Source organism: Mustela nivalis (genome assembly GCF_964662115.1).
Source record: "Mustela nivalis genome assembly, chromosome: 6".
Lineage (NCBI taxonomy): Eukaryota > Metazoa > Chordata > Mammalia > Carnivora > Mustelidae > Mustela > Mustela nivalis.
In genome coordinates, this window is record NC_139025.1 from 93,647,165 (window position 1) to 93,672,921 (window position 25,757).

The window sequence follows — 25,757 nt, forward strand, 5'->3', positions numbered from 1 at the left end:
AGAAAGAGAGAGAGAGAGAGAGAGAGAAAACATGCCCAGGCAGTGGGGAGGGCAGAGGGAGTAGGAGGAGCAAACTCCCCACTGAGCAGGGAGCCCCACTTGGGACTATCCGGAGACCTTGGGATCATGACTTGAGCTGAAGGCAGACACTTAACTGACTGAGCCGCCCAGATGCTCCCATTTCATTGGGTTTTTTTCGAGGTTTTGTCTTGTTCATTCTTTTAGAACATATTCCTCTATCTCCTCATGTCACTTAACTTTGTGTTTGTTTCCTTGAGTTTGGAGGAGCAGCTACTTCTAAACTTGCAGAAATTGTCTTATGTTTATTTGTCTCCTGTGTATGTGTGTACTTGGTGACTTTTGTAGGCTGAAGGCCATGGATTACTTCAAGCTATTGATGGCATGGACTGGAGGTCACAGATCACTTTATGCTGGAGCTGCCCTGGTCAGATGACTGGAGCTAAAGTGGGCTTCAGCTGGGGCAGTCTTGAGGTTCTCTATGAAGAGAGAACATTGAGAAGACTGCTGCATCTTAAGTGAGTGCAGATCAGGAGTGTCCCAAGACTAAATGTGCAGAGGGCATTCTGTCAGGATGGTTGAAAGTAACATGGATGCAAGCTGGAGGTCCTGGGGCTCTCTATGTAGAGAGTGTTCTGTTAGGAAGCTGAAGCTGAAGTGGTTCCAGGCTGGGGTATCCTGGGGTACCCAGTGTGGAGAGTATCCTGGTGTGGTGGCTAGAGGTGAGGCAGGGTGCAGGACAGCAGGTCCCTGGTGTGTCCTTGCAGCAGGTGTCCTGGCTAGACAACAAAGGCTTAAGTGAGTACAAGCTAGGGGCTCCTGAGGCTCTACACAAAGAAGGCACCTTAGCAGGATAGCTGAAGGTGAAGTGGTTGTAAGCCATGGTGTCCCAATACTCTGCTCAGAGGGTTCCCTGGTAGAGTGGCTGGAGTTGAGACAGAGTATAGGTTGGGGTGTCCTCAGTCACTATGAGGGGGAGCCCTAGAAAGATAGCAGTAAGAGAAGTGGGTGTGAGCTGGAGTGGTCTTGGGGTTCTTTGCATAAAGGGTACCATGGCAGGACAGCTCAAACTGAAGTTAGGTGTGGGCCAGTGTTGTCTCTGGTCTCTCTGTGCAGAGGGTACACTGGAAGAATAGCTGAAGTCAAAAGTAGACATTAGATAGAATGTCCAGAGGGTCCCTACACTGAGGGTGACATGGCAGATAGCTGAAGCTGAAGTGGGTATAAGCTGGGTGCCTTGGGGTGCTCAGCTTGGGGTGGGGGTGCCCCTCTGAGGGGTTTGGAGCTAAAGTAGGCATTAGCTGGGAGGTCCCTGAGTGTTATTCACTGGGGGTCCCCTAGCCAGCCATCTAAAGTTGCAGTGGTATGGGCAAGGATTATTCAAGGGTGTTTTGCACTTCTTTCACCTTGGTGCAGCTGCTGGAGCTATAGTCAGCAGGGGTGTCGTGGCGTGTACCCTCTTGGGGTTGCTTTAGTGGGATGGCTAGGGCTGTTCTTGGATAGGGGTCCAGTGCACTCTGAGACAGCAGGCTGGCTGTGGTATCCAGACTCTGCTTTGGTCTGCACTCTCAAGGTAGAGGGGTAGTGTAAACTACGGAACTTGCTAGCTCCTCCAATTCAGCAGCTCCCTTGCCACTCAATGAAGTTCTGATGTTGGCTCTATTGTGTACTAGTTTCTCTTTTAAAATGTATTTTTAAGATTTTATATATTTATTTGACACAGAGAGAGAGCACAAGTAGACAGAGAGGCAGGCAGAGAGTGAGAGGGAGGCAGGCTCCTTGCTGAGCAGAGAGCCCAATGTAGGGCTTGATCCCAGGACCCTGGGATCATGACCTGAGCTGACGGCAGAGGCTTTAAACCACTGAACCACCCAGGTTCCCCAATGATCTAAATTATTCTAAAATGAAGCAGTCACAATATAAAACATGGAACTGTGAGTGCAATCAATGCGGTGGAGTCAGAATCAGTTGCATCTGTAAGGAACAAGCAGAGAAGAAAGAGAAAGAATGAAGATGGATTGGAAAGAGACTAGGAGAATAAAAGAAGAGATAAGTGAAGGGAGAAGAAAATCCTAAAAGACAAATAGGGAGGATTTCATAGCTTTTTATAAATATAAAATTAAAGTTTATGATATAGGAACCTTTCTACTTTATCTAACACTCTATCACCTGCCTAAAATAGTGGCTGGCATATAGAAAAGCCCAGGAAATATGTGATGAATGAATTTCCTAGAAATAGGTATTGAATTGTTCATAGAAGAAACAAAACAGTAGTCATCACAAATACATAGAGAAATTGTTTTAATAGTATCTTCACCACAAACTTGTAGTTCCTGGTGATAACCCAGTTATATATACATAAAAAGTGGGTATTTAGCGGAGTGAAGAAATTTTCACTCTTTCTGTTACAAACATTTCAGATTACCATGTATCATTGATAAGGAAATCCTGATGACCTGAGAGAGCTTGTTTGGAGAAAAAGACCGTGCACTTGTTTCTCTACCTTTTCAGAAAACCCTCGTGACTTTGTGAAGCTCTCAGGAGTTCATCAGAAGCCAAGTCTCCACAGAGTTTGCTCTCCTTCCTCTTGGAGATGTAACATTTTCCAGTCATTTAGGGTCTGGGGAGACCCATCTTTAAACAGGAAATATAGATACATATTAAACAAATAAGATGATCAGAATGATAAGTTTGTATAGAAGTGGGAAAGAACTTTGAGAGAATCTTGTTCATTTACTTCATTCTGCCAGTGGAGAACCAACCCTGTGAGGGTAAACAGCTAGCCAGTGTGTTCACAGCGTTACATTCACAGGGCCAGAACTAGAAGTCAGCCTAACTTCCATCCAATCATCTTCCTCAGTAATGCTCTATACCTGCTTAGTAGAGTCATGAAAAAGCTAGAATTATTTGTATTTGATAGTATCACTCTAACCTGATTAGAAGAGCCCTGATCCCCGAGTTTTTAAAATCTCATTTAAAATAATATTGGCTTCCCTTCCCGAAAGATTTTCTTTTTTTTTCCCCCCAATGGGAATTTCTCTTGCTAACGCCCTTTTCCTATTTCTTCACACAACCTGGTCAGTCCTTGAACAGTTCCATCTCAGAACTTGTAGCTCTCTGCTTCTCTGTACCATCTCCTGGTATGGGGCCAGAAGATTCCTGACTCAGAATAGCCTCCTGGACTAGGCATTGGCTGTTTCTTTCAAATGTGGAGAAAAATAATACTGAAGGAGAGGGAACCACACCAGAATCCTGGAGGTAAAGGATCAAAATTTCCTTCCTCTTGCTTAAAACAGGATTTAGTTCTCAAATAGGGCAGGAATAATTGAGGCCAGATGTCTGTTTTACACAGTGGAAAAAGTTTAAATGAGTTGGAGAGCATTAAAATCAGAAGCACATGAATCTTGGAAAATCTTCACATTATGGAGACAAACATATCAATAGGTTTTGTGTGAAGAATTGATTTGATAAGACAATGCAATGAATGAAATTTGAGAATAAAAGAGTGATGGCATAAAATAAAAGGATGGAAGTATTTTCAGTAAGAGAAAACTTCTGACACAAATATTTTACTGAAGAGTAGAAACTAAAGAGGAATTGAGAAAAATAGAAAAAGGGACCAACCATGACAGGTGCAATTTTGGGGTCTGTGTGTGTGAATATATTTCTTTATTAGGATCCTCACAGGAATGACACACTAGCACTGTCCTTCTGATGTTATAAAGAAATCATAAATCTGACCTACATCATGGCAGGCAACAAGGTAAGGGCTCCTAGAGTTGTCCACTGGAGACATCTCCAACCACCAGAGAGGGTGTTTCCTTGATTCCAGCATCTTTGCTGTATCTTCCAGTCAGGTCTCCATGACTTGCCCAGACTTCATTCCAGCATCAGCTAACCCTCTTTTTCCTAGCCACTCGGACTCCTTCAAGACCTGTGTCAGCTCCCTCATGTCTAACTTGTCCAGGCAGCCTCTGGAATTCTGCAGCACATCTCTTTGGTATGCTGCTGCTGTGCCACCCTCAGGGGCATGTTTGGAACTTGGGGGAGAGGGAAAATAACATCACATTACCAAAGCAGGCATTTGGGGTATATTGGCAATGACACTTGGACATATACCTAACAACCTCATAGAATACACCGAACAACCTCACAGAATACAAATAATACATAATCCCTCAGAGAGCAACCACATATGGAATGATTTTGTGTTTCAGGCACAAGGGATACCAAGTGAATGGTATTTACATCCATCGTGTAGTACATAAAACAGCAAGTTAGCACCTGAACGTTGGAACCAGATCTGTGTCCTGCCTCTTCCTTGTCTTTCAAAGGTGTCAACACTTTGTTTACTGCTGTTTTCAGCATTAGATCATTTTATAAAAGGCAGAGAGAGTAGAATGGGTGATTGGTGTAGGATTGGTGATCGGTGGATTAATAAATGGATAACAACCTATAAAACAGAAGAATAATACAAAAATGCAAAACTCAGATTTAATACTAGAATATGACAAGAGAAGGTATCTAGAGAAACTAATGCAAATACAGAATATGATTCACAACGCTAGGGGAAGGACTCAGTGAAGAGTGGGGCAGAGCCAACTGGTTGAGACTAAGAGCCTTTCAGTGGACTGCTAAATGGACAGGATCTGGTGCTTCAGCTGAGAGCCTTCTTTGATGGTGACAGAGCAGGCAACAACAGGCTCAGAAACCCTGCTGACCTACCCCAGAGCATGCTTGGAGTATACAATCACCTACGGACCATTTTTATCCTTACACAGCAGCAGAAGTTGCAGGATGATCTCTAGCGGCTCAGCATCTGCAGCCATCATGATGAACGCAGTGACAACACTGTTGAGAGTTTTGGTGACTTCATTGCTTCCTTTCCAAAGCTGCTTTTAGTTACATGATTGCTGACAAGGTCCAGTAGTTTTTTGGTGAGGTGGGCATCTTCAGATTTACATTACCCTCAGCCATATCTGCATTTCTGTGGTCCTGCCACCCCGCAGAGCAAGGGGACTTAAGAGGAGGATCAAACCTGTGTTGACCAGGTCACATGGGAGGAATGGCACAGGTGCAGTTTTATAATAAAAAAGCATCTTTCCTATCTGCCTGTTCAGCAACAGGATGGACATTTTTAGAAGAAGAGAAATTCAGAGCTTAATTTCTATGAATAATCTTCCCTCAAGACAAAGCTGTACAAAAGATTCTTCAAAATGGGAAATAATTAGCTACACAGGAGAGTGATCAACTGTTGCTGCAGAGAAGGCTAATATTGAGCCCAGTATTAGCTTCTCTTGGAGGACTCTTTGAGTCACATTGACTTCCCCATGAGAGATATAGTGAAAGAGAAATTGCATGGTAATGAGACAGAGGGGAAGAGGGATGGTTTGTAGGCAGTATGTTGGTTTGTGTAAAAATATCCTTATATTGGTTATGTGATCTTTGAGATTAAATGCTTAGATGCACTGAGCTAGGGAATGAGGGTGTGAAAACATCCTGAGTGTACAGACATACCTTCACTCATGTACCAAACTGGAAGAAATAGATGTAAAACCCTTGATATGTGGAGATAATTTTTTAAAGATTTATTTATTTATTTGAGATAGAGACAGTGAGAGAGAGCATGAGAGAGGAAAAGGTCAGAGGGAGATGCAGACTCCTCATGGAGCTGGGAAACCAATGTGGGCCTCAATCCTGGGACTCCAGGATCATGACCTGAGCCGAAGGCAGTTGCTTAACCAACTGAGCCACCCAGGTGCCCTGTAGATATGATTCTTAAGCTTGACAGTGGGAGAATATATTGATCATTTTCCTCTTATCAGTCATACTCTATGTTAACCTGTATATACTTACCTGTGGTCCCAAACTTTGGAGTGTTGAGGATGAAGGTCTTCTTGAATGCTTTCAACCCTAATTTTTCCTGAGTTGACTGATACAAGTAAAATTTGTATGTAATTAGATCAAATTCTTATGAGATCAAGAGAAGGAGATAAAAACAAAAGAAAATGTAGGGAGTTAGAGTTGTTTCTAAGAGGAGCAGGTTTACCTGAAGGAGATACTCATTCAAAGGACCTATGATAAGGCTTTGAAACAAGCCTAGTGTATCTCTGTAAAAGTAAGGCTTTCTTGATTATTGATGTGCAAATATAAAGAATAAGATCTCCAGGCTATCATGGGGCTCCAAAGTGTGAAGGATCTATCTTTGTTTAGAACTGCATTTATTTAAACCTGTATTTTATTTTCTTGTGTCAGAAACAAGTAAGAATCTTAATTTTCTAATTACAGAATGAAGTCTCAAATTAATTTTCAAAAAGTATTGACATTGAACCTAGTGATTCACAGACCTGTACCCCTGGGGCTAATATATGTTTACTAAAAAATTAAAAATTATAAAAAAGTATTGACATTGCAAGATGTATAAACAAGGATACAAACTGGAGAATACTGTGGGATGATAAAAAATAAATAGTTAAGTATGGTCACTTGCATCAATCCTAGTATATATCAGATGATGTAAAGAAATTTATTTGCCAAGAAGAAGCAGAACTACTCTAAGATAAGAGGAAAATTTCTCCTGTTGCTTTCCAGCCCTCCAAAAGCTCTTCTGCAACACAGTGCCCCATAAAATCATTCTATCATGTCAGTGTGCTGCTGTCCAATATATCAGTGTTCTAAATCAGACCCTGGATACCAGGCAGAACAACGGATTAAGATGAATGAGCAGCATCTAGGTAGAAATAAAGTTCTGAGGAGTTGGTCAGGTCAATCGACACAGAACAAGCTGTGATTTGAGAGCCATCCTCTAAGGAATGGATCTTGGGTTTGTTTGGTAACAGAAAAGGCTGCTGGGTCAAGAGGAGCAGGCATTGCTAATGTAGAGTTTATGAGACCTAGAAGTATTAGAGAGGATGGAGACCACTAATTTATTTGTTGCCGGAGCTGCGATTGGCCAAAGCTTTCAATTGGCTTGAGTCTACGAAAGGTACTCATTAGTAGATTTCACTGTAGAGTATTCAGGACACAGAGACAGAGAAAATTAACTGAGAAAAGGAGAAAGAAAAGGACAGAAGTACTGTAATCCTATGATCTTTGGCTGAATGTATAAAGAAAACTCAAACAGTATTCAAGAAACTATTCACGTTATTTGTTTTTACTCTTTGTTGGTTTTATTCATTTATTTAATGATAAACATTTATTGAGCATTTTCTGTAGAGTTGTTAATCATTAATGTTATAGTAGTAACTATGATGGACCCAACCCCTTCCTCACATGGAACTTCAACTCTAATGAAGAAGACCTACATCAAATAAGAAATTATTATAATTCATTATTATTTTATTAATTATTATTATTGATGTTACCAAAAGTGGCATTAGGGAGTGGCATAATATATACAATGAAAGGAGTTCTTCTGGACACAGGATTTTGGAAGTGTTTCTTGATAGAAGAATGTTGAAACTGAGATTTGAAGAATGAATAGATATTAATAAGCAAAACATGAAGGATAGATTTTCGAGACAGAATGATTTGCCAGGGCAAAGCCTCAAGATGAGAGAGAATGAACTGTTTTTTTTTTTTTTTAAGATTTTATTTATTTTTTAAATTTATTTTTTTATTTATTTTCATCATAACAGTATTAATTATTTTTGCACCACACCCAGTGCTCCATGCAATCCGTGCCCTCTATAATACCCACCACCTGGTACTCCAACCTCCCACCCCCCCCCTGCCACTTCAAACCCCTCAGATTGTTTTTCAGAGTCCATAGTCTCTCATGGCTGACCTCCCCTTCCAATTATCCCCAACTCCTTTCTCCTCTCTAACTCCCCATGTCCTCCATGCTATCTGTTATGCTCCACAAATAAGTGAAACCATATGATAATTGACTCTCTCTGCTTGACTTATTTCACTCAGCAGAATCTCTTCCAGTCCCATCCATGTTTCTACAAAAGTTGGCTATTCATCATTTCAGATGGAGGCATAATACTCCATAGTGTGTATGGACCACATCTTCCTTATCCATTCATCCGTTGAAGGGCATCTTGGTTCTTTCCACAGTTTGGCGACCATGGCCATTGCTACTATAAACATTAGGGTACAGATGGCCCTTCTTTTCATTACATCCATGTCTTTAGGGTAAATACCCAGTAGTGCAATTGCAGGGTCATAGGGATGTTCTATTTTTAATTTCTTGAGTAATCTCCACACTGTTTTCCAAAGAGGCTGCACCAACTTGCATTCCCACCAACAGTGGAAGAGGGTTCCCCTTTATCCACATCCCCTCCAACATATCTTGTTTCCTGTCTTGCTAATTTTGGCCATTCTAACTGGTGTAAGGTGATATCTCAATGTGGTTTTAATTTGAATTTCCCTGAGGGCTAGTGCATTCCTGATTAAAATGCTTCAAAGTATAGGAATAGAGGGAACATTCCTGAACTTCATCAAATCTATGAAAGACCCACAGCAAATAGCATCCTCAATGGGAAAAACTTGCAGCATTCCCATTGAGATCAGGAACACAGCAAGGATGCCCACTCTCACCACTCTTGTTCAACATAGTATTAGAAGTCCTAGCAACAGCAATCAGACAACAAAGGGAAATAAAAGGTATCCAAAATGGCAATGAAGAAGTCACTCTCTCTCTTTGCAGATGACATAATTCTTTATATGGAAAACCCAAAAGAATCCACCTCCAAACTACTAGAACTAATACAGCAATTCAGCAATGTGGCAGGATACAAAGTCAATGTACAGAAATCAGTGGCTTTCTTATACACTAACAATGAAAATACAGAAAGGGATATTAGAGAATCGATTCCATTGACTATAGCACCAAAAATCATAAGATACCTGGGAATAAACCTAACCAAAGAGGTAAAGGATCTGTACTTGAGGAGCTACAGAACACTCATGATAGAAATTGAAGGAGACACAAAAAGATGCAAGACTATTCCATGCTCTTGGATTGCAAGAATGAACATTGTTAAAATGTCTGCACTGCCTAGATCAATCTATACTTTTAATGCCATTCCGATCAAAATTCCACTGGTATTCTTCAAAGAGCTGGAGCAAATAATCCTAAAATTTGTATGGAATCAGAAGAGACCCCGAATCGCTAAGTAAATGTTGAAAAACAAAAATAAAACTGGGGGCATCACACTACCTGATTTCAAACTTTACTACAAAGCTGTGATTACCAAGACAGCATGGTACTGGCATAAAAACAGACACATAGACCAGTGGAACAGAGTAGAGAGCCCAGATATATGGACCCTCAACTCTATGGGCAAATAATCTTCAACAAAATATGAAGAAATATACAGTGGAAAAAAGACAGTCTCTTCAATAAATGGTGCTGGGAAAATCGGGCAGCTATATGTAGAAGAGTGAAACTTGACCATTCTCTTACACCGTACACAAAGATAAACTCAAAATGAATAAAGACCTCAACGTGAGACAGGAATCCATCAGAATCCTAGAGGAGAACATAGGCAGTGATCTCTTCGATATCAGCCACAGAAACTTCTTTCAAGATATGTCTCCAAAGGCAAAGGAAACAAAAGCGAAAATAAACTTTTGGGACTTTATCAAAATCAAAGGCTTCTGCACAGCAAAGGAAACAGTGAAGAAAACAAAGAGGCAGGGCACCTGGGTGGCTCAGTGGGTTAATTCTCTGCCTTAGGCTCAGGTCATGATCTCAGGGTCCTGAGATTGAAACCCACATTGGGCTTTCCACTCAACAGGGAGCCTGTTCCCCACCCTCTGCCTGCCTCTCTGCCTGCTTGTGATCTCTCTCTCTGTCAAATAAATGAATAACATCTTTAAAAAAAAATCAAAGAGGCAACCTACGGAATGGGAGAAGATATTTGCAAATGACAGTACAGACAAAAGGTTGATATCCAGGATCTATGAAGAAGTCCTCAAACTCAACACACCCAAAACAGACAATCATATCAAAAAATGGAAGAGATTATGCTGTGTGAAATAAGTCAAGCAGAGAGAGTCAATTATCATATGGTTTCACTTATTTGTGGAGCATAACAGATAGCATGGAGGACATGGGGAGTTAGAGAGGAGAAGGGATTTGGGGGAAATTGGAAGGGGAGGTAAACCATGAGAGACCATGGACTCTGAAAAACAATCTGAGGGGTTTGAAGTGGTGGGGGGTGGGAGGTTGGGGTACCAGGTGGTGTGTATTATAGAGGGCACAGACTGCATGGAGCACTGGGTGTGGTGCATAAATAATGAATACTGTTATGATGAAAAGAAAATTTAAAAAATTTTTAAAAAAACATACGCATAAGATACGAACAGACACTTCTCCAATGAAGACATACAAATGGCTATCAGACACATGAAAAAATGTTCATACCCCATTTTATTTTTACTTTATTTCTTTTCAGTATTCCAAAATTCATTATTTATGCACCACACCCAGTGCTCCATTCAATATGTGCTTTCCTTAATATCCACCACCAGGCTCACCCAACCCCCCACCACCTCCCCTCCAAAACCCTCAGTTTGTTTCTCAGAGTCCACAGTCTCTCATGGTTTGTCTTCCCCTGTGATTTCCCCCATATTTTAAATTTGGCTTTCTTTAGTTCTTTGAACATGTTAAGCATAGCTGATTTGAAGTTTTTGTCGGCTAAATCCAAAATCTGGGTTCCTCCAGAGATAGTTTCTATTGTCTGTTTATGTCCCTCTGAATATAGATATTATTTACTGGTATTTTTTGTATATTTCATAAATTTTTGTTGAAAAGTGGATGTTGTATGTAACATGATATAGAAACTGTGAATTACAATTCTTCCTCACACCTGGAGGATTTATTTTTATTTTTTTATTTTCTTAATTTTTGGTTTTTTATTAACATATAATGTATTATTAGCTCCAGGGGTACAGGTCTGTGAATCATGAGGCTTACACACTTCACAGCACTCACCATAACACATACTCTCCCCAAAGTCCATAACCTAACTACCCTCTCCGTACCCCCTCCCCAAGCAACCCTCAGTTTATTTTGTGAGATTAAGAATCTCTTATGGTTTGTTTCCCTCCTAATCCCATCTTGTTTCATTTTTTTCCTTCCCTACTCCCCAAACCCTCTACATTGCCTCTCAACTCATAATTTGGCTATTGTTGATGATGTTGCTAAAACCATTTTGGTGCATGTATCCCTTTGAATCAGTATTTTTATATCCTTTGGGTAAATATCTATTAGTGCAATTGCTGGGTCATAGGGTAGTTATTTTTAATTTTTGAGGAAGCTCCACTACTGTTTCCAGAGTAGATGTACTGATTTGCACTCTCCCCAACTGTGTAGTAGGGTTCAACTTTCTCCACATCCTCATCAACAATTGTTGTTTACTGTGTTGTTAATTTTTGTTATTTTTACAGGTGTGAAGTGATATTTCATTGTAGTTTTGATTTGTGTTTCCCTGATGATGAGGGTTGTTGATCATTTTTCCTGTATCTGTTAGCCATTTGTATATCTTCTCTGGAAAAAATGTCTATTCATATCTTTTACCCATTTCTTACCTGGGTTATTTGTTTTGTAGGTGTTGAGTTTGATAAGTTCTTTAGATACTAACCCTTTATCAGATTTTTGAAAATATCTTCTCCCCTTTGAAAGGCTGCCTTTTAGTTTTGTTAATCATTTTCTTCACTGTGCAGAAGCATTTTATCTTGATGGAGTCCTAATAGTTCATTTTTGTTTTTGTTTCTCTTGCTTTTGGGGATGTGTCTATTAAGAAGTTGCTTCAACCTAGGTCAGAGAGTTTGCTGTCTGTCTTCTCTTTTAGGATTTTTCAAAATTTTTATTCATTTATTTATTTTCAGAATAACAGTATCATTATTTTTTCACCTAACTCAGTGCTCCATGCAATCCGTGCCCTCTATAATACCCACCACCTGGTACCCCGACCTCCCACCACCCCCACCACTTCAAACCCCTCAGATTGTTTTTCAGAGTCCATAGTCTCTCATGATTCACCTCCCCTTCCAATTTACCCAACCCCCTTCTCTCTAACTCCCCATGTCCTCCATGCTTTTTGTTATGCTCCACAAATAAGTGAAACCATATGATAATTGACTCTCTTTGCTTGACTTATTTCACTCAGCACAATCTCTTCCAGTCCCATCCATGTTGCTACAAAAGTTGGGTATTCATCGTTTCTAATGGAGGCATAATACTCCATAGTGTATATGGACCACATCTTCCTTATCCATTCATCCGTTGAAGGGCATCTTGGTTCTTTCCACAGATTGGTGACCATCGCCATTGTTACTATAAACATTGGGGTACAGATGGCCCTTCTTTTCACTACATCTGTATCTTTGGGGTAAATACCCAGGAGTGCAATGGCAGGGTCATAGGGAAGTTCTATTTTTAATTTCTTGAGGAATCTCCACAGTGTTTTCCAAGAGGCTGCATCAACTTGCATTCCCACCGACAGTGGAAGAGGGTTCCCCTTTCTCCACATCCTCTCCAACACATGTTGTTTCCTGTCTTGCTAATTTTGGCCATTCTAACTGGTGTAAAGTGATATCTCAATGTAGTTTTAATTTGAATCTCCCTGATGGCTAGTGATGATGAACATTTTCTCATGTGTCTTATAGCCATTTGTATGTCTTCATTGGAGAAGTGTCTGTCCATATCTTTTGCCCATTTTTTAATATGATTGTCTGTTTTGTGTGTGTTGAGTTTGAGGAGTTCTTTATAGATCCTAGATATCAACCTTTTGTATGTACTGTCATTTGCAAATATCTTCTCCCATTTTGTGGGTTGCCTCTTTGTTTTCTTTTTTTTTTTTTAATTTTTTATTTTTTATAAACATATATTTTTATCCCCAGGGGTACAGGTCTGTGAATCACCAGGTTTACACACTTCACAGCACTCACCAAAGCACATACCCTCCCCAATGTCCATAATCCCACCCCCTTCTCCCAAACCCCCTCCCCCCAGCAACCCTTAGTTTGTTTTGTGAGATTAAGAGTCACTTATGGTTTGTCTCCCTCCCAATCCCATCTTGTTTCATTTATTCTTCTCCTACCCACTTAAGCCTCCATGTTGCATCACCACTTCCTCATATCAGGGAGATCATATGATAGTTGTCTTTCTCTGCTTGACTTATTTCGCTAAGCATGATACGCTCTAGTTCCATCCATGTTGTCGCAAATGGCAAGATTTCATTTCTTTTGATGGCTGCATAGTATTCCATTGTGTATATATACCACATCTTCTTGATCCATTCATCTGTTGATGGACATCTAGGTTCTTTCCATAGTTTGGCTATTGTGGACATTGCTGCTATAAACATTCGGGTGCATGTGCCCCTTTGGATCACTACCTTTGTATCTTTAGGGTAAATACCCAATAGTGCAATTGCTGGGTCATAGGGCAGTTCTATTTTCAACATTCTGAGGAACCTCCATGCTGTTTTCCAGAGTGGCTGCACCAGCTTGCATTCCCACCAACAATGTAGGAGGGTTCCCCTTTCTCCACATCCTCGCCAGCATCTGTCATTTCCTGACTTGTTGATTTTAGCCATTCTGACTGGTGTGAGGTGATATCTCATTGTGGTTTTGATTTGTATTTCCCTGATGCCCAGTGATATGGAGCACTTTTTCATGTGTCTGTTGGCCATCTGGATGTCTTCTTTGCAGAAATGTCTGTTCATGTTCTCTGCCCATTTCTTGATTGGATTATTTGTACTTTGGGTGTTGAGTTTGCTAAGTTCTTTATAGATTCTGGACACTAGTCCTTTATCTGATATGTCGTTTGCAAATATCTTCTCCCATTCTGTCAGTTGTCTTTTGATTTTGTTAACTGTTTCCTTTGCTGTGCAAAAGCTTTTGAAGTCCCTGTTCGGGCATCTTTGTTTTCTTGACTGTTTCCTTGGCTGTGCAGAAGCTTTTGATTTTGATGAAGTCCCAAAAGTTCATCTTCGCTTTTGTTTCCTTTGCCTTTGGAGACATATCTTGAAAGATGTTGTGGCTGATATCGAAGAGATTACTGCCTATGTTCTCCTCTAGGAATCTGATGGATTCCTGTCTCACACTGAGGTCTTTTAGGATTTTGATATTTTTCTATCTCTCATTTATTTTTTGAGATTATTTTTGTGTGTGGTGTAAGAAAGTGGTCAAGTTTCACTCTTTTGAGTGGTGCTGTTCAGTTTTCCCAACACCATTTGTTGAAGGGACTGTCTTTTCTTCCATTGGATATTCCAATTTGTTGAAGATAAGCTGACCATTCATTTCTTGGTTTTATATTCAGTCCCATGGATCTATGTGTCTGTTTTTGTGCTAGTACCATACTCTCTTGATGACAACAGCTTTGTAGTTTAACTTAGATTCTGAAATTGTGATGCCTCTGGCTTTGCTTTTCTTCTTCAAGACTTCCTTGGCTCTTTGGGGTCTTTTACTGTTCCATTCAAATTTTAAGGTTGTTTGTTCTAGCTGTGTGAAAAATGCTGGTGTTAATATGATAGAATCAGATTAAATGTATAGATTGCTTTGGGTAGTGTAGACATTTTAACAATATTTGTTCTTCTAATCCATGAATATGAAACATTTTCTAGTTATTTGTGTCATCTTCAATTTCTTTCATTAGTGTTTTATAAATTTTCAGAGAATAGATCTTTTACCTCTTAGGCAAGATTTATTCCTAGGAATCTTATGACTTTTCTTTTTGCAATAAATGAGATTGATTCCTTGATTTCTCTTTTTGCTGCTTCATTATTGGTTAATAAAAATGTAGCACATTCCTATATGTTGACTTTGTATCCTCTGATTCTGCTGAATTGGTATATTAGTTGTAGCAATTTTTTTTTTTTTTTTGTAGAGTCTTTTTGGTTTTCTCTATTGAGTATCATGTCATCTGCAAATAGTAAAAGTTTGACTCCTTCCTTGCTGATTTGGATGCCTACTATAATATATTTCTTATAATAGGATATATTATATATATATATATATATATATATATATATATATAATATATATACATATTCTAAAGATTTTATTTATTTATTTGACATTCAGAGATCACAAGTAAGCAGAGAGGCAGGCAGAGAGAACGGGGGAAGAAGACTCCCCGCTGAGCAGGAAGCCCAATGCAGGGCTGGATCCCAGAACCCTGGGACCATAACCTGAGCCAAAGGCAGAGGCTTTAACCCACTCAGCCACCCAGATGTCCCTAAGATATTTCTGACTTATTGTTGGTTTTTAGTACAGACTAATTAATGTAATTAGCATGTAACATGAGTTCTGTAAAAATGAACTGAGTAAAAAATCCATAATTACACTTAAAATAGTGAATCTCAACCTAGGTTGACTGGGTCACTTAGGGGACATTTATTAATGTCTAGAAATATTTTTAGTTATCTCAGTGTGGGGATTGAGCTTTGCTGCTACTGGCATCTATTTGGTATAGGTCAGACATACTGCCAAAAATCCACAACATATAGGACCCACAAAAAGACTTAGATTCCTCAAACTATAGTGCTGTTTGGTTGACAAACCCTGCCTTATGTAAGTTGGTTACCTTCCTATATTTTGCAAATCATTCTATGCTTTCAAAACCAAAGAGTATGAGTGCTGTATTTATTTTCTTATTAATATGTCAAAGGTTTCAGTTAAAGACTTACTGCCTGTTTTCTTGAAAATTTTGTTATTTTGGTTTTGCTTTGATAACAGCTCAGCTTTTATTGCTTATATATTTTTGCCTTTAAAACACTTCGGAAACTTTTTATATTTTGTTGTACTCTCTGTGGCTTCCTGCACTCATTTATTTTACCATTTATTGAAAGGAACAGGTGATAGTGTACTTAATACTATTTATGCAGGGAATGCTACAGGGGGTATGGGAAAATAATTAACTTATAGATAATAATATTGACTATGAAGAAATGTTTTATTTATAATATTCTATTTTGTACATTTTGATAAATATTTTTTTTTCATTTTACATGTGAGATGCTTTGTAAAATAAAAATAGAAGTAGTTGTAAGAGGAATGTGGACATATTTCTGATTTCATGGGAAAGCTCTAAATATATCGTGTTATTTCCTGTGTGTCCTGTAGTGTTTGCATAAATACTGCTTATCAGAATACATTCCCTTCTGTATTATTTTTCTAGGGCTGCTGTAACAAATAACAAATTTTGTGGCTTAAGAATCTAGGAATTTATTTTCTCAAGGTTCTGGAGGCTAAAATCCAAAATCAAGGTGTTGTCAGGTCCATGTTCCCTTTGAAGACTCTGAGGAAGATTTTTTTTCTCTTTGCTTTTCCCATCTTCTGGCATTCTTTGGCTGATGAAACATAATTCCAATCTCTGTGTCTGGCTTCATATAGCTTCCTTCCTTGTGTCTCTTTGTGCCCTTTTCTTTCTCTTATAAGAACAGCTGTTGGATTTTAAATCAATCTTAGTTCAGTGTGATGTTATCTTGATCCTTACCTTGATATCTACAAAAAATCTGTTTCCAAATTAGATCACATTCTGACATTCTGGGAAGACATGAATTTTTTGGGGACACTGTTCAACCTCACACACCTTTTATGCCTACTTTGCTGGGACTTTTGCTACGAGATTTATTTTGAGAATGGGATTTAATAGAATGCCTTTTCTATATCTATAAAGAAGGTAGTGTGATATTTTCCCCCTTCATATACTTGATATGGTGAATTCCTTTGATTGATCTCCAAATATTAAAACAACCTTGCATTCCAGGATACAACTAACTTACCCTGGTATTTTCTCTTACATATATCAGTGTTTCTATTTTGTTCTTACTCTTTAGATTTTTGTATCTGTGTTGTAAGGCTATGGAAACTGGTTTATTATTTTTCTTTCTTATAAAGTTATTGTCTTTTTAAATACTCTGGTTATTGGAAGGAAAGCCTTCCTACTTGGTCAATAACCACTCTGTTTCATGGTCAAGGAAGAAGGTTCAAACGAGGAGAGGGACAGAGACAGGGAGAGGTATAGCAAAGAGGAAGGGAATGAATGGGGGTAATAGGAAGAAATGACTTGGTCAACTCTCCATGAAAACATGGTAACTGATTCTCTTCCTAGTGGTTTCTATTAGAAGATAGAAAATGGAATGGTCGCAAGATATACCTTGTCATTTTAGTTTGCTCATGGTAAATGACTCTGGAGTTTATGTTTTATGAGACAAAACCCATAACAAAATATTAATGTTTACTCTCTGCTTATTGCAATAAAAAAAGGCATATGTCATGACCAAATACCTCCCTTTTTGTAAGTGATATCCTTCATGCACATTGGAGACTTAATCTGTTATGTCTGGGCCAGGTAAGATCCTCATGCAACAAAAGAGAACCTGGGGAGTTATATTGGCACTTTCAGACATCTGCTTCACTTGTATCTTGCAGTTACATGTATTCGTGAATTATTAGAAAAGTGTGTAACTGAATATGAAGATTGATAGTTGTGTCTTTGGTATGACAGACCCTTTATTTTATATCTGTCAGATAAGCTGTTTCACCTTTTAAAATCTATATTTCTAAAAGAAATTTAGAATATTGTTCTTGTTACTTTTTTGGAGAATTCCCTAGTGGAATTGTTTAAGTATTCATTTTTCTTTTTATTGGAGTGGAACATGTCAGTCAGGTTTCAACCAGTAGGATGAAATTACACAACTTACTGGAACACTGACAAATTAATTTAAGGAATCATTAGGTGTAACATGTTGAATGAGGTAATTTAAAGGATAAATAGTTGCATTTTCCTCAGCTAATCTAATGCTTGAACACTGGATCCATGAATGAGTTTTTGCTAGTTACTGCCACAGTAGACTGTTTGACCTATCAGCAGTACAGGAAGAGCCTTGAAATGGTACCATGTTTTAAGGACTGAAATCAATCAGTTGAGAGTAGTTACTGACACTGAACACTTTCTAAACTGGAGGGGACAGAGATTTATCCTTTGGGATTCATTTATATATTTTGAGTATTTATTTTCTTTCCTTGTTTGGGCGTTTGGCACACCATTATCCAATTGTTCACAGTGTCTGAGTTCCAGTATGAAGTCTTGCATAATATTTCCTTAGACCAAGACTACTCACTTTGTAGCTAAGAAAGTACATGAAAGCATGCAGAACTAAGGAACCTGTTTTTCCTTTCTACATTGCATTATTAGGAGCTGTGGATCTGATAGAACATTGGAATAGCCTGTCAAAATTTCAACTGAGGCACCAGCTTGAAGATGATACTGTAAAGAGTTGGGGTCTGTGTTCCAAGATATGTGCTTTGATCTATGACCTTCAGATGGTGCTGTGCCCTCCGTGGTTAAAATATACAGGTTTTGTAACCAAAGGGGTAGAGTAAACAGTAGTGTCTCCTATCAGATCTCAGTGAAGTTTGTGTGGAGTTTCTGTTTTCTGTTCTCAAATTTTAGGTTTTGTTCTAGTGGGGAGAATGCTTCATTTGGGAGACAGTATGGGTTATAATAAGCCTAAAATGTTTACCTGCTTTTCTTTCATTTGGGGTTCTTCATATTGGAAGACCAGCATTTAGAAGATTGAGTTACCTCAATCTATTACCTTTTTATCACATATTGGTTAAATACCAGGTTGCTGCTTCTTAATGGGTGATACAGTGAAGAGTTTATCTAAAACTGAGCCATGCCCTGTTGGCTTCATGATGGATGATAACAGTAGTGAAGCTACTGTAGCAACGATAGATTGGTAAGAACAATAACTAGAGTTCAGACTGCTCATAAAAAGCTGACTCACCTCAGCAGGCAAGTAACATAGATCATCAGGAGAACTGCCTGAGAGTAGGGATATTTAGAATGGGTAACAGAGGAGACTATGACTATCAACTATGAGCAACGGTGCTGCTGTAACTTGTCACTACTGTTTTAAGTCTTCTTTTTGTGAAAGTTAAAACAGCCATTACTTTGAAGAATCTGTGACAGGATAAGGAAAGGGGAACTAAGGGATATACTGTGGCAGTTTCTGCTTCCAAACAAGATGTTCCTCTATTGCCAGCACCTTATGGTTTCTCCTCTGGCTTTTTATAATGCACAGTATTCTGTTTGGGAAAGACTGGACATGCTAATGAATTAATATACCCTTTAAAAATGAAAGAGTATTCCAGCAGTGTGGAGTTAAATTGGCAGAGTAATAGGGGGTGGTTAAGTTTTCCTGGTCCCTCAAATACAGCTAGATAGTTATCAAATCAAATCATTCTGAACACCTGTGAAATCTGTTGGAGATCTGAGAAAAATGCTGCAAACCTGTAAGTAGAAAAGTGACCACTTTTTGGAAAGCAGGAGGTTCAGAGACTTGAGTCTGGGGTGATATATCTGAGGAAACAATGGAAGGGATGGAGCCTGCTTAAGGAGGCTAACACAAAGTATTTTAAGTAGCAGAGCACAAAACTAGAACTTTTGTAAGTCTGCTACTGTGGGATATGTCCCTGGCTGAGAGGTGCTTATGCGGTGGATGGGGCTGACTAATTTTACTTAGTGTAATATCTCTGGTTCCATCCATGTCATAGCAAATGGCAAGATTTTCATGGCTGAATAATATATTATATATACCACATCTTTATCCATTCATCATTCCATGGATACTAAAGTTATTTCCATCATTTGGCTACTGCAGAGAATGCTGATATAGATGTTGGGGTGTATGTATCCCTCTGAATTAGCATTTTTGCATTCTTTGTGTAAATACCCAGTAGTATTTTCCCGCGCCTCAGTTCCAGTGACAGGTCTCATTTCACAAGCAGACCAAAGCACATCTAATTAAAAGTGACTGTATTCAGGCCAGGGACCAAACACTTCCCACTATAGGCAAGGAGAGCCTCTGTGGATGACTGGCCTGAAGTACAGAGCAGCCAAAACACAACAGCAGAGTGCAGGAAGCACACACTGGGGACACTCCCTGAAGCAGTAGGTCTTGGGTACTACATGACTTCTTCACAAGGCCATTACTTTCAGAAGCAGGAGATATAAGTGCTTTTCTAACACAGAGAAGAAGATAGAGACTTAAACAAAATGCGAAGAGGAATTCATCCCAAATGAAAGAACAAGATAAGGCCATGGCCAGAGATCTAGGTGAAACAGATATAAGTAACATGCCTGATGGAGAATTTAAAGCAACAGTCCTAAGAATACTCGCCAGGCTTGAGGAAAGAAAGAGAGAGACCATTATCACAGAGATGAAAGAAGTAAAAAAAGAATTAGAGATGAAAAATGCAATAAACAAGATTGGAAACAGGCTTGTTGCAATGAACAGCAGGCTGGAAAAAGTAGATGAATGAATTAGTGACCCCGAAGTCACAATAATAGAAAATAATGAAGTTCAACAAAAGAGAGAAAGAAGAACCATGCAACATGCGCATAGACTTAAGGAACTTGGTGACTCCACCCTATGTATTTTGATGGGAGTCTGTTGTCTATTTACATTGAAGTGTTTTCTAAAGCAGGTGCATTTTGCATTCCCATTTATTGATGAGAGTTCCATTTTTTCTTCATCCTTGTCAGCACTTGTTAAAATCTGTTTGATTGGAGCCTTCCTAGTTATATGTGAAATGATATCTTAATTTTATGAGAAATGATATCTTAAGGCAGCTTTGATTTAAATTTCTGTAATGGTTAATGATGTTGAGCATTTTTCAATTTAATTAATTATTATTTGATCTCTCTCTTTTTTTAAAAAAAAATGCCTTTTTGTTATTTTAATTATTGAGTTGCAAGAGGTCTTTATATATTTGGATATGAGGTCCTTATTTTACATAACTAGCAAATTTATTCCCATTCTATGTCTTGTGCCTTTCTTGATGGTGACATTTGGAACAAAAAAAGTATTTCAATTTGACAAAGTCTAATTTTATTTTATTTTTCTGTAGCTTTTACCTTTTGTTTCACATCTTTGAAAGTAATTTTTAGATAAGAGTAACATTGAAAACAAAACACTTCCACTAAAGACCTCTCTCTGTATTGTGGGCTGGGCTTTTCTGCCTTTGGACACAATTAGCAACATCAGCACTTCTTCCCTGGGTCTCCAGTCGGCTAGCCTTTTGCATTTGGTAGTCTCCACAACTGGGTGAGCCAGTTCTTTAAAATCAACACACACACATACAACTGGACACACACACACACACACCCCCGGATACTCACACACACACCCATACCCTGTTGTTCTGTTTTCTGGAGAACCCGACTAGTACAAAATTCATGTTGGGTCTGTTTTCTATCAGTGATTTTCTCTCTTTTGTGTAATATTTCTATTTCTGCTTATTTGGATTTAATGTACTTTCTTTCTCCTAACTTTTTAAGTGAGAAGCTTAGATAATGCTCTTTACTACTTAAAACACAATGTTAAACTAAGACATTTCGAAGTTCTCTTTAGTTGCATAACAAATTTTGATATATTCTAATTTTATTATAATTCAGTTAAAATATTTTCAGATTCCATTGTAATTCTTCCTTGAAAGTGTTCAGAGATAGGTGGTTAGTTTTAATATACCTGGGCTTTTCTATATATCTTATGGTTGTTGCTTTCTAATTTAATTGAATTGTGGTCAGAGAACATATGTTGTTAAGGTGTTAATATTGAAAGTTTTTGAGATTCCTTTTATGACTTATCTTAGAGAACATTTTTCTTTTGATTTAATTTTATTTTTATTTATGTAAAATCATTTACATGATTTCAATGTTAAAACTGGAAAATAAGATATATTCTGAAAAATCTAGCCCTTAAACCCTGTTCTTTGCCCTATGTCTTCCTCTCTCCATAAGAAACCATTTTTAATTTTTGGTTTATTGCTAAAAATATGTTTCTATAAGTATTTATAAAATGTATGTTTATAAGTTATATATACATACAAGCCTAATACATGTATCCCCGTTTGAACATAATAAATTAACAACCTGGAGATATTCTTTCTCAATTTACTGTTTTTATTTAACATATATCTTGGAGATTCCTCCATAGCTGGTTTTTGGAGATATTCCTCAGCAATTTTTATAGTACCATAGTGTTCCATTATGTATAATTTATATAGTTTTTTTTTTCTCCTTGTCTTTTGGGTATTTTCCAATTTTCTACTGTTAAAAACAACGCTGCCACAAGTAACCTTGTGCATTGGTTATTTTGTATTTTTGAAATGTGTTGTTAAGATAGAATTAGGATTGTTGGGCCAAAAGCTAGTAGCATGGTAAATTTTATAAACAATGTCAAGAGGTAACTATTTTGTATTCTTAACAATGCAGATGGTGCCCTTTCTGTATAGCTGAACCAACAATTTGTATTATTAACTACTGAAGTCAGATATTTCATACTTTATGGTCAAAACCGATATTCACATTGGTTTTACTCTGTATATATCTTAATATGAGAGCTTGAACTTTTTTATGTATTTAAGCATCATTTATATCTCCTTAAATGTCAATTGTATATTCATGTTTTGCCCAATTGTTTGTTTGTTCGTATTTTTTAGAAGTTCTTTACTGTTATAGCTATTATTCTTTGTGATGTGAGTTGTAACAACTTTTTTCTCATATCACATTTATCTTTTCTGCCTTGCTCAAAGGTTTTATCATGCATTTAAAACTTTGATATAGTTAATATTATCAATCTTTACCATATTCAGGGGTTACAAAGATATAATCCATGTTGTCTGTTAATATTTGTATAGTTAAGAAAAAATACTTAGGCTTGAATTTAGTTAGAAATTGTCCTGGCATAGGGCATGAGGAAAAGATCCAATATATCATTCCCTGTATTGTCCAGTTGTTTTACCATGACATTACTACGTTCTCCCTTCCTCCACTGATTTGAAATACTGCCTTTATCATATACTTATTTTCTTATGTGTTTTTAACCTGCAACTGGAGTTTCTATTGTTTTTTTTTTCCCCCTGTGGCTAACATAATTTTTATTCTCTTATCATTTGACTCTCATATTAATTCAAGCTTCACTTTGGAAAACTACATTCTTTTTTTTTCTTAGAATATTTAATCTTCAATATTAACCTGATTCAGTGATTCTTGCTGGAGAGTGGAGCTATTTACCAGACGCAATTACCAAGTTTTTTAAAAAAAATTATATTCCCTGTACTTCTATCTTGACTTTTTGGCATGTCTTTCTAGCATGGTATGATGTATGAGCATGGGTATACACTTGCAAATAAATATACACATACAACTATGATGTCTTCAAATGAGCATTTGTTAAGATTGATAGATATCCTATCTTTGGGATAAAATAAGGGTTGAGAACTTTTTTGTTGGCACAGAGGCTTTTTATAATAATGATAGTAGTAGTTGATATTTATTGTGTCCAGATAACTTGCCACAAAATTTGCTATTTATCTGATTTATATCTATTGTCTCATTATCTATCATAATAACCATACGTATAGGTATTATCCTTCTTTTGCACACATGGAAACTGACGGTTAGGCAAGTTAGACAAAATGCATGGTCATGGTTAGTGATGCATAAGTAGAGTTGAACCCATCTCTTTTGAGTTCAAAATCTATGTTCTTAAAAGCTAACCATGGAAAATGACATGGATGGACCAAATTGATGTACTTTATGCCAACCTGTTGAGAGACTTGGATCCTTCTGTGTACATTTTACTGCATATGAGCTCTTCCTGTATGCACAGGATGTAAAGTGCCTATTAGGCAGACTCCCTCTTCCTGTCACTCCTGATGATGAACTCATGGATTATGGGTTGCTCTAGTGATTGTAAGGAACTATGGACTGTTGCAGTGTGAAGAGTTTCTTTTCTAAATCTCTTTAAAGTTAGTTGATAAATATTCTGAGCACTAAGAATATTTTTTGAGTGAGGAATACAGCAGTTTCTTCCTTGATGTTTTTAGGGAAAATGAGGCGTGTAAAATGTTAAAAAAATTATAATCAGGCTAATTTCTGTCTCTCCCTATATTATTCTCAGGACTTCTCAGGTAGTCACAGGAGTGTACAAATATGACAGATTTTTGCTATTGTTCTGAGGATTAGTGAGATGATATTTGAAAGGCAGATCAACTTTTTATCTGTACCTAAAAATATAATGCAAAATTATAAAAAGATAAATTGAGACAATGTATGTGAAAGTTCTTAGAAAATTACTAAAGGATATGGAAATGGAGGTAAGATTTTCATGAGGTTTACTAAATAATTCATCAACTTTGCTATGTCATTGTCTTAGATTAGCCTTATAGTTACAGGAGATCTAAGACTTTTCCCTAGAGTTCACATTCCATTTTCTCAATTGTTTCATTGCAGTCTTCATGTCCTTGTTCCTCAGTGTGTATATAATTGGGTTCAAGAGAAGAGTGACCACAGAATAAAACACAGCAAGGGATTTATCTAATGATTTGATGGGGAACGGCCAGGCATAAATGAAGATACATGGCCCAAAAACTAAAAGAACTACAGTGATGTGAGCAGTCAAAGTAGACAGGGCCTTGGATGACTGGTGTGAAGGGCGTTGTCGGATGGTCACTAGGATGAAAACGTAGGAGATGATTAGAAAAACAAAAGAACACAGAGTGAGCACACCACTGTTAGCAATGACCATGATATCCAACCTATAGGTGTCTGTACAAGCAAGTTTGATAACCCTAGGTAAGTCACAATAAAAGCTATCAACCTCATTGGGACCACAGAAAGGTAAGTTTACTGCAAAGGCCAGCTGGCTCACTGAATGGAGGAAACCAGTCCCCCATGCAGCTGCCACAAGCCCAACACATACATTGCCACACATGACAGTAGTGTAGTGAAGGGGGTTACAGATTGCTATATATCTGTCAAAGGCCATGGCTATGAGGATCACCAACTCACTCCCACCAAAAAAAATGAAGGAGAAATATCTGAGCAAGGCAACCCTTGAAAGAGATGACTTTGCGTTTACTGAAAAAGTCAGCAATCATCTTGGGGGCTGTGACAGAAGACAGACACAGGTCAGTGAGTGAGAGGTTAGCCAGCAGGAAGTACATGGGGGAGTGAAGGTGGGAGTCGGAGGCCACAGTTATGACAATAAGAAGGTTTCCACACACAATTCCTACATAGAATACAAAAAAGAACACAAATAGAAAAATCTGCAATTCCTGAGAATTGGAGAGTCCCAGAAAAATGAACTCTGTCACCATGGAGTAATTTGTGTCACTTATTGATTCATTCCAGGAAACAGCCTGTGTAGTTACCTTGGAGAATAGAGTAAGAAGGAAGTCAGAATTATTAGATTCCAATTCAAAGTCTCATTTTGTTTTATTCTGCTCCCTCATATAATGACTTTCTGTGGTTTATTACACAAACACTTTCACAATGCACACAATCTAAGCCTAATATTTTATTTACGCTCTTCCTGATGATGCCTTATCATCCACTTATTCAAGTCTACTTAGTATTTCCACTTATCCTAATAATTATCCTAATAAAATACCTTTGTTCATGCTATTCTCTCTGCCAGATTACCTCTATACTGCCAGCCTACATTTAGCTCCTTTTCCTTGAGCTCCAAAACAGTTTATATTCTGTAACCATTCTTTTAGCTCTTAAGCAAATGCAATATTATATGACTTTTACATTTATAGCACCATTTTATGACATCCATTTTTGAAAAAGTACTCTTAGAGGTTTTGTAACCCATCATGATAATTTTATATTTTGGTCATTGGAAACCTCTCCAACAAACTAAGAAAAATCCTTATTCACAGTTTTGCTACGTGAGGCAATTTGTAATGCACAAGTTTTG

The 25,757-nt window shown here is 37.9% G+C and overlaps 2 protein-coding genes across 3 annotated transcripts in view; one reads left to right on the forward strand and one right to left on the reverse strand.

Annotated features, from left to right (window-relative positions):
* Positions 1–25,757, forward strand: part of LOC309867699 (olfactory receptor 4F3/4F16/4F29) — a gene marked incomplete at both ends in the record, with an annotated part of 348,174 nt that overhangs the window by 31,847 nt on the left and 290,570 nt on the right. The gene's annotated exons all lie outside the window — the stretch shown is intronic.
* LOC309867799 (olfactory receptor 4F17-like) lies at positions 24,234–25,203 on the reverse strand (the record flags this gene model as incomplete). The annotated part of the gene is given in 2 exon segments (XM_082736870.1): positions 24,234–24,857; positions 24,859–25,203. Coding segments are annotated over 2 exon segments (918 nt in total). The 5' UTR covers positions 25,153–25,203.